This window comes from Dermacentor andersoni, chromosome 6 (assembly GCF_023375885.2).
Source record: "Dermacentor andersoni chromosome 6, qqDerAnde1_hic_scaffold, whole genome shotgun sequence".
Lineage (NCBI taxonomy): Eukaryota > Metazoa > Arthropoda > Arachnida > Ixodida > Ixodidae > Dermacentor > Dermacentor andersoni.
This window is the reverse complement of record NC_092819.1, coordinates 111,764,788-111,779,642: the sequence shown is the minus strand read 5'-3', so window position 1 is coordinate 111,779,642 and position 14,855 is coordinate 111,764,788. Positions and strand designations below refer to the sequence as shown.

Genomic DNA, 14,855 nt, shown 5'->3' with positions numbered 1-14,855 from the left:
GTCGACATGCATTTCACTTCACATACTAACTTGCCATGACGTGCCCCCCTCCCCCCCATTGTTATTAAGTTTGAATGCAGTGGCAGTTACAGTTGTTCCGGGACAGTGGGCTAACTACTGCACTGATTATAAAGCAGACTTATAACATTTCCCTCTGTTTTCATTTATTTAGCAAATACTGCCAGCCTATATTACAGGCCTTAGGCAGGAGTGGGGTGCAGAAATAATAAAAACAGAGGAAAGGTACATTGCAGCAGAAGAAGCAAACAACGAGACTCGAACAGAGTCCAAAACACAGTAGAAACGAGTACAAAAGCAAAATATTTGATTCAAAACAAATGACATGTGTGCCCTATTGTTTACTCAGAGCTTGTAGAAACAAGTTCACCGTTTCAGAACTGACCGCGTTTCCAGGCAGACCATTCTAGCGAGGGAAAAAAGTGAGTATTTAAATACATCTGTTTTACACAGAAATGCGCTGACCTTCTTGAAATGATAGGAATGCGTAGGGCAGTGGGTAAGGCGCTCAACTAAAATGTCTTCCTCTAGTTTTATTTTATTAGGATAATATAAGTAGAATAATTTTAGTCATTTGCGGTGACGTTGCATGTCCCGCTGTTCAAGTCCTGCGGTGTGCAGTAAGGCTGTTGGGGATATATTCCAGCTTTAGGAATGAAATATAAACCTGACTGCCTTGCGTTGGACATTTTCTAGTTTCACTTTCTTACTTTCGGTCCAGGGATCCAATACTGCCGCAGCATATTCTAATAGCGGTCGTACATAGGTTTTATAAGCTAAAAGCTTCATTTCTTGAGTAGATTGTGCTAGTGTTCTCCTCAAGTAATGCAGTTGTCTTGGGGCTTTTTTTTTTTTGCAATATATGAGATATGCACATTCCATCGAAGGTCAGAGGTTATGTGAATTCCTAAGTATTGAAAGGTATTTACAACTAAAATAGGTTCTTTAGCTATGCGATATGTAAAACTTAAAATATTCTTGTTACATGTGACATTCATTGCTACAGTCTTTTTGTAATTCACAGTCATTTGCCACGTCGAGCAGCAATTTTCTATTGAAGATAGAGAGTCGCTTAAAAGAAGTTGGTCGTAAAGACTAGAAATTTCTTGATAAATTATACAATCATCTGCAAACAGTCGCATTTTAACATGTATATTTTCAGCAATGTCATTAATGAACACTAGAAAGAAAAGGGGACCTCGGACAGAGCCCTGCGGAATACCGGAATCCACAGGGATCGCATCAGAAAGAACACCATCGACGACTACACATTGACGGCTGTGTGAAAGATAGGCTTCGATCCACGAGAGTAGGCAATGATGTTTTAATATGGGTTTTACTTTCAGCAATAATTTGTGATGTAATACACGGTCAAACGCCTTCTCGAAGTCAAGAAAAATGATATCGACTTGACTTTGCCTATCTAATACTGCTGCTAAGTCGTGAACAGTTGCAATCAGTTGCGCAATAGTTGAATTCGACGAACTCGGGCTCCAATCGATTTCCACTTCCCACATAGGCGGTCATGCTGTCAAGCTTGTGTAGAGCCACTGCGCGATTTCTGCCCGTGAGCCAGCTCGACGACTCTGCGATGGAACCCGTGCTGTCGGTTATCAATAACGTGATTCTCCTCAAGAAAATTGGTTATGTGTTTACAGATGATGTGTTGTAGCAATTTTACGGAAGCGCACAAAAAATAAATAGGCCTGTAGGAAGAAGGTGCTGATGGGTTTCGTTCTTTAGGAATCGGAGTGATTTTTGTGAATTACCAATCTGTTGGGAACTCTGAGCATTTTAGTGATTTCTTAAAAACGTATGTTTAAGTACTTTGCGCACCACTTGGCATACCAGACTAGAAAGGTGTTGGGTATTTTGTCGATTCCTGGCGACTTCTTGGTGTCTAAGTTGAGTAGAGCTAACACGCCTTCTTCAGTTATACAAATGTCATTGATTGGAGGTAAATCATCAATGGAAGAGGATGGTGTGAAACCGTCATCATGTGTGAATACCGAACTGAAGTACTGGTTGAGCGCCTGTGCAATTTCTAACTTGTCGGGCGTAGTCACGCTATCTGTAGAGAGGCCAACGACAGATTTCTTGCGTGGCACGAGATATTGCCAGAATTTACTTGGAGACAAGACAAGAAAGCTTTTCACACGTACAGTGTGAAAGTAGTGTTTAGCTTTGCTGATAGTGTTCCCTAACAACTGGCGTGGTCCAGAAATCTTATCAGCTGTAGTCAATGAAAGACGTTTTGTGTGTTGACGTCTTGCTTTTTTCAGTTTATGTCCCAGACGCGCAATGTCTTTTGTCATCCATGGATTGCTGCTGCGCACTATTTTCCGTTTTCTTGGCACAAAATCATTTATGCATCGGTGAACTAAGTTTTTGAAGAAGGCCCACATGTGCTCAACAGAAAAACTGTGATTCATACAAACAAGAAAAAGAAGAAAACAAACTGTGTAGTTCATCAAAAATATCGACGTCACTTGCACGTGAGAACAAGGGAATAACTGTCTCTTTCTTCTGAAGCTTTGGTGTAGGGTGCAGTTCCAAGGTTAGGTTTAGCATTTTGTGGTCTGATATTCCTTCTAGGACATCCACATGGGGCTTACGGCGTAGCAGGTTGACGGTAACAAGGAAGAGGTCCAGAGTTTACTGCGAGCAATTTTGTACCCGGGTGGGCTGTGTGACTAGCTAAGTCAGATTATGCAAGAGCACCATGTCGAGGAATGATTGACAGGCACTAGTGAAAGCCTCTGGAGTATAGGTTAACTAATTTATTGACGGAAAGTTGAAATTCCCTGTCAACAACAAGTTAGCAGAACGGATTTAATTTTGGCATGGGAATTCATTAAGCTTTTCTACGAATGTATTATTAGAGTTCAGGGGCCGATAAAATCCCCCAATGATTACACATATGAAATTCCTCAAGGAATACTTTGACTATTATACTTTATAGCCCGTCAATGCTTGGTAACCTTGACACTCGCAGAAATACTTTGTATATTATTGCGACGCCACCACCGTGACCATTTCTGTCACTCCGGAAAATATTGTAACTACATGGTGTTACTTCACTGTCATAAATATCTAGATGTAGCCATGCTTCTGTCACTACTACAATGTGAAGAAATGTTATTCAATATGTTGCTGCATTTTCATAGCCTCTACACTGAATGGCATCGAAACATTTTAGGCCAGCTAATGACAAATTTTAAAGCCATTGCCTGCATCCCCACCCTGTTACTTTCTCAGCCGCAGTGTGCTGTTTCTTTATTTTAGAGCATTGTTTGGTCATGCACTTGAGAGCACTGCAATCGTCGCATACAAATGCATAGTCGCATGGTTATTTTTATACTCCATGGGCTTTCTTTATGAGGTGCAAAAGAAATTATTGGCCATTAAATAGAACGTGAATACTGCTGCATTACACGTCTCTGGGAACGCTTTACAACCTTGTCATTGGATGTTTTTCGGTCAGTATTTTACTTCCAAAGTTACTGAAATGTTGGCAGCATTGTGGCTGAGATTCAAGCGAGAGAGACCTGTGGTGTCCTGCTGAGCAGCACAATGTGTTGAGGCATGCTGCTTGTGCAGCTCGTCATACTGCTGACAGAGTTGTATGACCTCAGCAATCATCCAGGGACATCTGCAACAAGTATTTGGAAGGCATGGTCATCTATACCTTTCATAACGTGCTTGATCTTGTCAGCTTCATCCATAGATGAGTTGATGCACTAGCAGTGCGAGAGCACATCTTCAGTGTAACTTGTGAAGTTCTTGTCCTTGCGTAGAACGGCGGGGCAGCCGAAAGCCTCTGTCAATGTTGTCGTGAAAGCCGACCCGGTGGTAAGATCGGATTCATGATTGCGAAACCATAGGCTTGCTACATTCATCAAGTAAAAGATCACGTTAGTGAGCCTGGCACGGTCGTCCCACTTATTATAGGCACTTACACGGTCATATTTGGCAAGCCAGTCTTCCACGTCATGGTCGTCTATTCGTCTATTCCGCTAAATATAGCAAGGTTGCACTGCCGGATGATGCCAGAGCAGACGACGGTATGGGAGCAGCAGCCTGTTTGCTTGACAGCATTAGTAGCTTTGCAGCAGAGGTCAAGTCAGTCGGTGCTGTGGAGAAGCGGGCAACCAAGCGCTTCTAGTCATATTCTTCTTTCACCAGCACCATTCCCAGTGCCTTCAGTACACCATATTTTCCTGCATGTAATCCACCACTACGCATAACTCACACTCCCAATTACAGCAGCCCAAAAGGGAAAAAAAAAGTCTGTGCATACAACCTATGTAAATAATTGCACATGACAACGTTGCAATCCTTCCAAATAGTGTCCGTTCGCAGATGCACGACTCGTCCACGGTATCTTCGGCCAGCAGCTTTTCCCCCCATCCCCCTTCTTCGGCAATGCTGATAAAGCTGGATTCAAATGACGGACGTGATATGTCACGTGACCTGTGACGTGATTCGGGTCACTTCACAGCTAGCATTTCACAGCTAGCCCTCACATGGACAACAGTAATGAAGCAAACGCTACTGACATGTATCGCGAAGCGCTTCGCCCAGACCAAGAAAGCACAGGGCCACGGGTGCCGTACGTATGATCACATGATCCGCAATCCGCAAGCAGAAATTGCAATTTGCTCCATTGTATGAAAGCTTTATCATCAGCTTATGCTGCGCTAGGATGACGAGTTCTAGTTCTGAGTTCCAAATTCTAGTTTGCTTGTGCCACGTGCACTAACTACTAAACGCAAAACGCAAAATGGCGATCTGTAAAGAATGGCTGACTGTGGAGAGGAGAGGGTAGCTTCAAACCACAAGGGTGGGGTTCTCGTGGAGATAATGAAACTAAATGGCGGAGAACCTGGCCTAAGGAAAGACGCTCCTCGCAAAACCATTCTTTAAATATTTGTACTAGAGATTTGAAAATCAACCCACTTTAAAAGCTTTACAAGCAGATTTCAAATATGTCATTAGTTTCTGTGTAGCCAATATAGTTCTTGAGTTATGTCATACACAATGGCCGTTCCAGCCAAGACGGTTACAGTTAAATTCAAATTGTTGCACACGACTACATCTACATCGGCAGAACTTGCAGCTCTCCATGCCGCTATGATGTACATCACCGAAGAGCCAACAGAGAAATGGGTCGTATTTTGTGACTCTAAGGCAGCCCTTCACAGCATCAAGTCTGCATTACGTCACAGAACTTACGAGCAAATGACATCTGAAATCAGGGAAGTGCACCACCATGCTCTGGAAAGAGGACACCACATTATATTTCAATGGATCCCTGCTCACTGTGGCATCGTCGGCAACAACCCAGCCGACAAGGCTGCCCGGTATGCCCACGAAGATACCAAGACGTGTCCAACACCTTTGGCGAGGTCAGACGCTGCCAGAGAACTTCGCCTACTTGCACGCAAGAAGTCACAAGATCTCTGGATTTCAACTGCCTTCAATTGCAGATTACATAAACTGGACCCCACGTTACGGCTACAACTGCCATCTAGCCATTCCCGCCGCGAAACAAGCTTGTTGTGTCGCTTGTGGCTGGGAGTGGCGTTCACGAACGCATACTCCTACCGTATGGGAATGGCCGAGAGCCAGATGTGCGAATCCTGTGGGTGCGAGGAGACCATCGAGCACCTATTGTGTACCTGCCCTCGCTACGATGTCCAACGCCTCTCTCTGCGGACAACTTTATGCCGATTGGCTTGAGATCGTTCACCAAGTCAAAGATACTCGGACCGTGGCCACACCCGTCACTGGCTCGAAAAGCGATTCGTGCACTAGTGCAGTACTTGAAGTGCACCGTCTTAAGAGACCATTTATACTGTCCTTGTGTATGGTGTCCCTCCCACACGTACTCAGTGCTTACTCTCTCCCTTTCTTCCTCTTTCTATTCCCCTTTCCCCCACCCCCAGTGTAGTGTAGCAAACCGGATGCTGTTCTGGTTGACCTCCCTGCCTTTCCTATCCTTGTTTTCTCTCTCTCTCATACACAATGGCCTGTTGTAAATTTGTTGTAAATTTTTGTTGCAGCTTATACATGCAAAAATATAGTGACTGACAGTTTTCATAAAAACGTGCTAAAGACTAAGACGAAAGGCACATATACGACAGAACCGGCGCTGGGAATGCTGGGAATGGCATTCGTCCTGTCATATGCATTCTTTTCGTCTTCGTCTTTAGCACTTTCTTCTGAAAACTGTCAAGATAAGCCAACTCGCCTAAACCTAGGTATTGGTGGTAACTGAATAATCTTGACTGATTGTGCAATTAAATGCAATGCATAAAATTCTACTTGCTCTGTAGACTCGTGGACAAGATTATTTTAGTGAGGTCTCCCTATAGTACACACAAATATTTTTAAACCTTGGCTAAAGTTAGCTGGGACAGCCTGCATATGTGTCCCACTGCAGGAGAACTTTTCACTGTCAGCAATATGAAATGCTCACGAGTGTATTACGTTTGAACCCGTTTATATCACAACTCAAGTTCCAAGAAAATCACGTTGTTATAATCCATAATTGTTCCGACTGCATTGCACGAAAAAAAAAAAGAAAATAGGGGACAAACATCCAAAAATTTTATTTAGCCAGAAAGAAGCACAGTCAAACCCACTAACAGCATTAGCAGCTTTAACAATACTCGAATGTAACAATGAGTAGCTATTGCACTGCGAACTTTTGTGTGTAGTCCATGGGAAAGTAAACCGCTTACTACAGTGTTCCTGTGCCGCATTATAAGCTATAACAATTAAATCCGGCTACTGGTTGTCTGCAGCAAGAGGAAAAGGAACACGAAATCCAGGAAAGGCAAGAAAACTCGAGCCACTTTGCCACGCCCCTTTTGAGCCTTTATGCAAGCCTTTGTTACCCCTTTTCAACATCGGCGAGAGAGTGGAAGGCAGGCGGGAGAGGGGCACGCAAGGCCAGCAATGCAATGCAGTGAAGCTGTGCAGTGCAGGGTGCGTGGCATAAAAGCGAGTGTGACAAAGGGGCTCGCATTTTTATTCTTTAATTTTCGTATTTTCCATTTTCGGCACACACATTCAATAGCCAGATTCAACTGTTATACCTGCTAACACGACATAGGAGCATTGTAGTAAGCGGTTTATTTCACCATAGAACGGATACAAAAGATGATGGTGCGTCGGCTGCTCGTTGTTATATCCGATGTATATATTGTGAAAACCAGTGTCGTTATAAGCAGGTTCAACTGTATCAACATGCCTGCACCCCACTGAAAACCACACTAATAGTGCTGCCACATTAAAGAGTCTGCAAGTTCATGTACCTATACAAACCAGCTGCAAGTGCAGGCAATGCATGGATGAAAAGCTTCAGCGAACACGGCTAGCCTGAACTGCAAGATTATTTTTTCTTTTCGGTTTCGTTCCAGAGTGAAAAGGAAATGCGTTATGTTCCAGTTCAGTTCTGGTTCACACAAAATGTTTTTTTCGGTTTTTGGTTTTTGCTTCAGTTCCTATTCGATACCCTGTTACCCATAACCTTTGCTAATTTAAACTGATTATAAACAAGGTACCTAGATGAGTTCACCAAACATACTAAGAAGACTTACTACGAACCTTGTGCTATGCATGAAGATACAGAAACTGTTAGAGGGTTTAGTAATTGTTTTCAATGCTCCTAATTAAACCAAAAACATTAACATCTTGCTACACACATAACGCTTAAGATGCTCCCATTTTTTATTAAATATGCACTTGGTATAGAGTTCCCTCAGGCCACTGGGACGTAGCATAATATAGCAATGTTAGTGCTTTTGAGCTCTTGCTAAATAAATTTTTATGAAGGCTGTATTTAATCCACATGCATTTAACCTATTGTACTGATTTGCCATAGTGGTCCCCCCATTTTTGATAAGTTTGATCTTGGTGGAATTAGTAGTTCTGCAATAATACTCTAGAGCTCTTGCAAACATAATTTATTGCAAAGGCCACAATTAACCCCTGCACTTTGAACACTGTGAACACATCACTGATAACGTGGCCCTTATATTCAGCAAATAAATACAAGGTGCCTTGTTTAGTTTACTGAAGACATTGGGCAAATCAACTATGAACATTGTATACAGTGCTTGAAAATAGGGGGGAAACAACCAAGGGTTCCGTAATCACTTCCAACACTCCTAACTAAGCCAAAATTTTTTAACTTTAGCCACATATTACATATAACATGCGCCCCATTTTCACCAAATGTAAACTCTGTGACGTAGAGTTCTCTCTAGTGATTGGGAAACCTAGCTGATAACAGCTATATGATGCTTTTAAACACTGGCTTAGATTTTTTCTTTTTTTTTGCAGATGTTATAATGAACTGACATTCCTGACACTTTGCGCACGCGTCATGCATAACACACTCCCAATTTTCTAAAAATGTCAGCTTTGTTGCACATTGAATTCTTTGAGGACACTGGGTAAACTTCCTGCACAGTTTGTAACATACGCTTGTAAAGCTCTAGAACACTTTTCAAGCAATCTTCTACAAAGGGTGTAATGAACCTACACACTTCCCTTTCAGTACCTTTGAGCCATAACATGTCACCCATCCTCTATATAGCATTGCTCAATACTACCACCTTTGATTCTCCTAAGGCAGTTGGCAGGCATTGTAAGCTGTTCTTATAATGCCTGAAAACAGGCAGAAAACAAGTTTTGCAATTTTCATTTAGCTCGTAATTGAACCACACACTTCTCGTGCTCTTCTACAGTACCTGAAAGCAACAAACTTGAGTGCCCAACTTTAGATACGCTTCACCTGGCTTAGTGCATCTGAAAGTGTAATCAAGACTCGTGTCTTCTCTCTCTTCCAATCCCCCTTCCCACGTGTAGGGTAGCAAACTGGACAAAGTTCAAGGCACTGGCCTTCACTCTAGGGAGGGTAGCTTGTCTCCTAACACCATCATTTTGCTGCATTCTATTTGCTTCCATCTCTGCTACTCCCTTGAGCATACTTTCCAACTTACAGAGTGTAACCAAAATTTCCAATAGTGCCTGGTCAGGGGTCCTTTAAATTGCAACCTGCAGCATTGGCTGTTACATTCTTCTGTTGGGCACAAGGTCGCAGGTTTCATTCCCAGTTGTACTAGCCACATCCTGATGGACATGTAAGGTGAAAATGCTTGTGCGCCCTTATTTCATTGCAAGTTCAAAAATCCAGGTGTAGTGAAAAATTAGTCCAGGGTCCTCCACTGTTGCAGAGTTTATCTGTTTTCATCATCAAGTGTTTTCGTGTGACTGGCATACAACCACCTAGTGATCAAGTGCTCCCTTCAGTGCTTTCTTTTTTGTTGTTGTAGTTTACCTTAAACGTGCCTTGGTTGGCATTCCAATCTAGGGCACAAGGTTGCGGGTTCTACTCCCAGCCACAGCCAGTGTATTCTGATCAGAGGAGAATGCAACAAAGACATGCTTGTGCACTTTCAGCTGCTGCCTGGCTAGAATTATTTCGTAGCCCACAACCTTGGTGTTTCTGAAAGTCCCAGCGTTCCTTTTGCTCATTAGACCTTGTGATTGAATGAATCAAGTTGGTCAGTAAGTCGTCTGTTTCCGTTGCAGGCGTCGCGAGGTGGAGCTGCAGACAGCGCTGCGGACCAAGGCCATGCGCGAGCGCGACGAGAGGCGTGAGCAGATGATGTACCGCTACACGCTCGTTCGGATCCGGCTGCCCTCTGGCCTTTTGCTGCAGGTGAGTGCTTGCCATGGATGGTGTCTGAGACACACTTGACATCTAGTAGTGCCTCCGACACTTGCAGTGTCATATCAGCGTCCTATGGCGCTATTGCGGACGTCAACAGATTTTTCCATGTTGGTGTTCTCAGTCAATCGCAGAGAGGGCAGCCCTGTTAGCCAGTCAGAGCTGATACGATGATTTCACCAAGATGGCAGTATGTGGCAGTGTTCTGAAGGGTAGCACCACTGGTTGGTAAGCTGATGCCAATGGGTGTTGTAAAGCTTGCTCTCAGCTTTCTATGCTGCCTGTCCCACACAGCTCATTAGAACGAACTTGGCTTTTTTTTTTGTGTGTGTGTGCATTTGGCTCATCTGAGGTAAGGATGACTGCCAAGATTGCAGCATACAAAAGTGTAGCTTCTGAGATTATGCCCCAGTGCACTGTTGTGACAGCAGAACATCATAATCTTGGAGGCCATGATGTGTAATGCACACTGTGAACTTTGTCGTGGTGTTAAGAAGGAGGCCATTCTCTAAGTAAAGGTGTAATGCTTGTGGATTGCTTTTTCAACCTATATTATTTCCACGAGCTGGCCATAGCGCGAGGGAAGTGACATTCCTACTGCTTTCTCTTCTTTCGATGTCAAACACCTGTATTCACAAATAGGCCTCAGCTTGAAGCTCTTCCATCAATTAGCCTGTGCAATGATATCTCATTACTGTGAACCTCATATTAATGAGCTTTTCTTTTTTCCAGCTTAATGAACATTTGAATAGTTCCCAGCTAAAAGCCTGCTGCTTAATGTAAAAATATCCAGTAATACAAATTTCGAAGCACTAGGTATCTGAAAAAAAATTGCTTTCTCCATGTTAGTAGCACCACAAAATAATACATTTATGGCTGCTGCCGCTGCCACCACGGTCAGTTGCTGCTGCTGCTTGTCATCGTCCTCCTCCTGGACGGTTCTGATGGCAAATTGGTGCCAGCCCTGCTGCCATCACTCGCAGTAATCTCTGCTCGCAGAAGTAGGAACCACCTGCAGAAATGCAAATTGGCACTGCAAAGATAGTGAGATCGCACTCATTGTATCATTCACAATCGTGGTAATCTTGAAGGATTGAATAAAAACCATCTGCAGCAACAGACGGGTTTAAAGTTCAACCTAAACCTAAGATCAATCAGCCCAAAGATGATGGTAAAATTTGTGGATGCTTCAGGGCTTCCAAGGATGCCATTCCATGCTGAGGCCTCCATGTAGCTGGATTACAAGGGTCTGTCAAGACACCTGGCCACTTCAGGCTGTAGTCTGGTTCAATTCCGCTCATTCCATGCTAAGGCCTCCCTGAAGCAGTATTACAAATGTCTGCCACGACCCCCGCCCACTTCACGACTGTAGTCTGAGTTCAGGGACGCCATTCTATGCTGAGGCCTCCATGGCTGGATTACAAGGGTCCACTACAACCCCCGGCCACTTCAAACTTTGGTCTGAGTTCACCGCCTTGGGGATGCCCTGGTGAACTTTGCCCTGGTGAAATGCTCTTGATTGTAAGTCGGTTGTGCTCGGAAACGGCAGACTTCATTCGTGAGTGAAATGATCGCCTTGCCCCCAGGCGATAGGTTACAGAGACTCGCCACAAGTCTCCGGCATGGTCCAGCCACGGTACTGTACACTGCCACACGCTTCAAGCATCTTCAAGTGTTTTAAAAGAAGAAGAACAAGAGAGTCAAGAGAGTCAGTCAAGAACAAGAGTTTGGTAACAACACGCTGTGCTGCAGCATGTGTTGATCGTAGATATATGAACAACCACTTGCGTTATCAGCGAGAAGAAATGCGCCACTGCCAGGTTCATGGGCGATAGTCGTAGGGTGCTTGAGAATCTCTTTGTCATGATTGTTGTTCAACTGCAGCATCACATTTCATCCTCGCAAGAACAGGATCTCTGTGGAACATGTAGATCAGTGATGCTACTAGCCCATGCCATTTTGGAGCAGCCAAAAATGCATTTCGGAGCAGTAAAACAGAATTTTGGAGCAGGTTTATGAAACCAATTGCAATCTCTCTATATTATAAAGTCCTCTAAAGTTCAAGTACCAGTAATATTGATAAACCTAATTCCAGCTACACAAATAGCTGCTTGCATAGGTCATTATGCAATATTATGTTTTTAATATTGTTACGTGAATGATACCGAGACAGAAGTTTTTCTGACTAGCCAATGTGACGAGTTGGGGACCACAGGAGTACCAGAGATCCAGGCGAAAAGTGGACGTCTCTGTGTTGGCGATCGTACAAATGCCGTTGCTTCTCTTGGGAGGTCAGGAGGCGAGCGCAGGCAATTTCACGTGCTTGGGCTGCCCTGGGGATGGCGTCAAGTGCACACTCGCTGGTCTCTGCTGCGGTGGATGGAAGGGATGCGTCCAGTGGCAATGTGGGTTCTCAGCCAAACAACAGAAAGAATGGGGAATAACCAGCAGTGTCGTGATGCGAAGAATTATATGCAGAAGTGACATAGGGTAGGGCAAGGTTCCCAATCAGTATGGTCAGACGAGACACTTCGCAAGCATGTCTGTTAGGGTACGATTCAGACGCTCCGTGAGACCATTAGTCTGTGGATGGTAAGCCATAGTCAGCTTGTGCTTGGTTGAGCTGGACTGCAGGATGTCAGCGATGACTTTCGAAAGAAATGTCCGACCATGGTCACTGAGAAATTGGTTTGGAGCACCATGCTCCAGATTCACGTCGGGTAAAAGAAAATCTGCAACATCTGTGGCGCAGCTCGTTGGAAGAGCTCTGGTGATGGCGTAGCGCGTGGCGTAATCTGTCGCCACAGCGACCCACTTGTTGCTAGACGTGGATAGACGGAAAGAGCCTAGTAAGTCCAAGCCAACGCGAAAGAACAGCTCCGAAGGAATATCGAGCAGTTGAAGGCACCCGGCAGGGAGCGTCAATGGTGTTTTTCAATGCTGGAATTTCTCATATGCCGCAACATATTTCCGGATGGAGCGGGCAAGGCCTGGCCAAAAGTAGCGTCGGCGAATCCGGTCATAGGTGCGGGAGACGCCAAAGTGACTTGCTGTTGTTAAATCATGAAGTTCTTGGAGAACAGCTGACCGGAGGTGCTTAGGAATGGCGAGGAGTAGGGCAGGACCGTCGGGGCATACACTGTGGCGGTATAATACACCATCCCTGAGAACAAACAGGTGAAGGGCCGAATCCGAAGACGAAGATTCCAAGTCATCAATGATGGTGTCCAAGGAGGCATCACGGTGTTGCTCGTCAGCAACGTTTAGCAGCTGAGAAACGGAGAAAACGCAAGCATCAGCATCGAGGTCAGGGTCAGCGGGTGGTCGTCCACTGTATAGCGTGATAAACAGCTTGCGTCTTGATGTAATCGGCCCGACTTGTGCACTACTGCATAGGAATATTCTTGCAGCCGCAGAACCCAGCGACAAAGCTGGCTGGTAGGATCCTTGAGTGAGGAAAGCCAGCAGAGCGCATGGTGGTCCGTGATTATAGAGAAGTGTGTGCCATACAAGTACAGACAGAATTTCGAAACCGCCCAGATGAAAGCCAGACATTCACGATCTATAATCGAATAGTTGCGCTCCGCTGCTGTGAGGAGGCGGCTAGCCTAGGCAATAACATGATCTTGACCCTGTTGGCGCTGGGCTAAGACGGCTTGGATACCGTGACCACTGGCATCGGTACGCACCTCTGTAGGAGAGGACGGATCTAAGTGGGCCAGCATAGGTGGCATGGTGAGAATGTTGGCGAGGTGGGCAAGTGCGGCAGTTTGAGCGGGGCCGCACGTAAACGGCGCGTCATTCTTCAGAAGATCAGCAAGTGGTCTGGCAATCGCTGCGAAGTCTTTAATGAAGCATTGGAAGTAGGAGCAGAGTCCTACCAAACGTCGGATGTGTTTCACAGACTGAGGTACAAGAAAATACGTGACAGCACAAATTTTCTCTGGGTCTGGTTGAATACCAGAAGCGTCGACGAGGTGGCCCAGCACTGTAATCTGCCGACGACCAAAGTGACACTTCGATGAATTTAGTTGCAGCCCAGCCTCGCGGAAGACTTGAAGAAAAGCTGATAAGCACTCAAGGTGTGTCTCAGATGTAGGTGAAAATACGAGAACGTCGTCTAGGTAGCAGGGGCATGTAGACCATTTGAACCCGTGAAGTAGAGAGTCCATCATACGTTCGAACGTTGCTGGGGCGTTGCGTAGACCGAATAGCATAACTTTGAATTGATATAGACCATCAGGGGTGACAAACACGGTCTTGTCTTGGTCCTTTTCATCCACAGAAATTTGCCAATAACCAGACCGAAGGTCTATTGATGAAAAGTATTCGGCACCGTGGAGACAATCGAGGGCATCGTCAATGCGAGGCAAGGGGTAGACGTCTTGGTAATGTGGTTTAGATGACGATAATCTACGCGGAAACGCCATGTGCCATCTTTCTATTTAACAAGCAGCATGAGTGACGCCCATGGGCTCGACGAAGGTTCAACAATGCCGTTGGCAAGCATCTTGTTCACTTCATCTTGAATAACCTTACGCTCTGAAGCAGAAACTCAACATAGCCGGCGATGAATAGCTCTGGCACGACCAATATTTTTGTGATGCTTCACCCACTCACTGCCGTCCGCCGCACGCGTGCGACACGCTCACCTTTCTGTGCGTCATGAGGACCTAAGCAAACCATTTGCTGGACACCAATAAAAATACATTCATCAACATTTGAGAAATGTTCACACTTTATTCCGTGAAGTCCTTACACGTCACAGGCGTTTAACCGTGTGAAAAATCTGTAAGCACTCAGGCATGCGCAGAGCAGCACCACACTTTTCGCACTCCCAGTGGTTTCTCACTTTTCTTTCCTTTAGCCTTAAACACCTGGCATTGCCTTGAGGCTACTCATCGCTGTCGCTATTGAAGAGGATATTCAATGTCTCATGCTCGGAGAGAGCATGCCGTCCACTGGGCGCCGCCATTCCTTCAGCTGCCAGAGATCGTCACAAAAAAAAAAAAACAAGAACATAAAAAAGTGCGTTCAAACTACACAACTCAGTACTGCCATCTATCAGTAATACATCCAAGCATCTTCAGAT

General features: G+C 44.9%; 1 protein-coding gene across 2 annotated transcripts in view; it reads left to right on the top strand.

Moving 5' to 3' along the window:
* Gint3 (GDI interacting protein 3) overlaps positions 1 to 14,855 on the top strand; it is a 50,589-nt gene that overhangs the window by 30,531 nt on the left and 5,203 nt on the right. For both annotated transcript variants that reach the window (XM_050171006.3, XM_050171007.3), the window contains exon 7: positions 9,625 to 9,754. In XM_050171006.3, the coding sequence (XP_050026963.1) occupies positions 9,625 to 9,754 (130 nt within the window). The remainder of the gene's footprint in view (positions 1 to 9,624; positions 9,755 to 14,855) is intronic.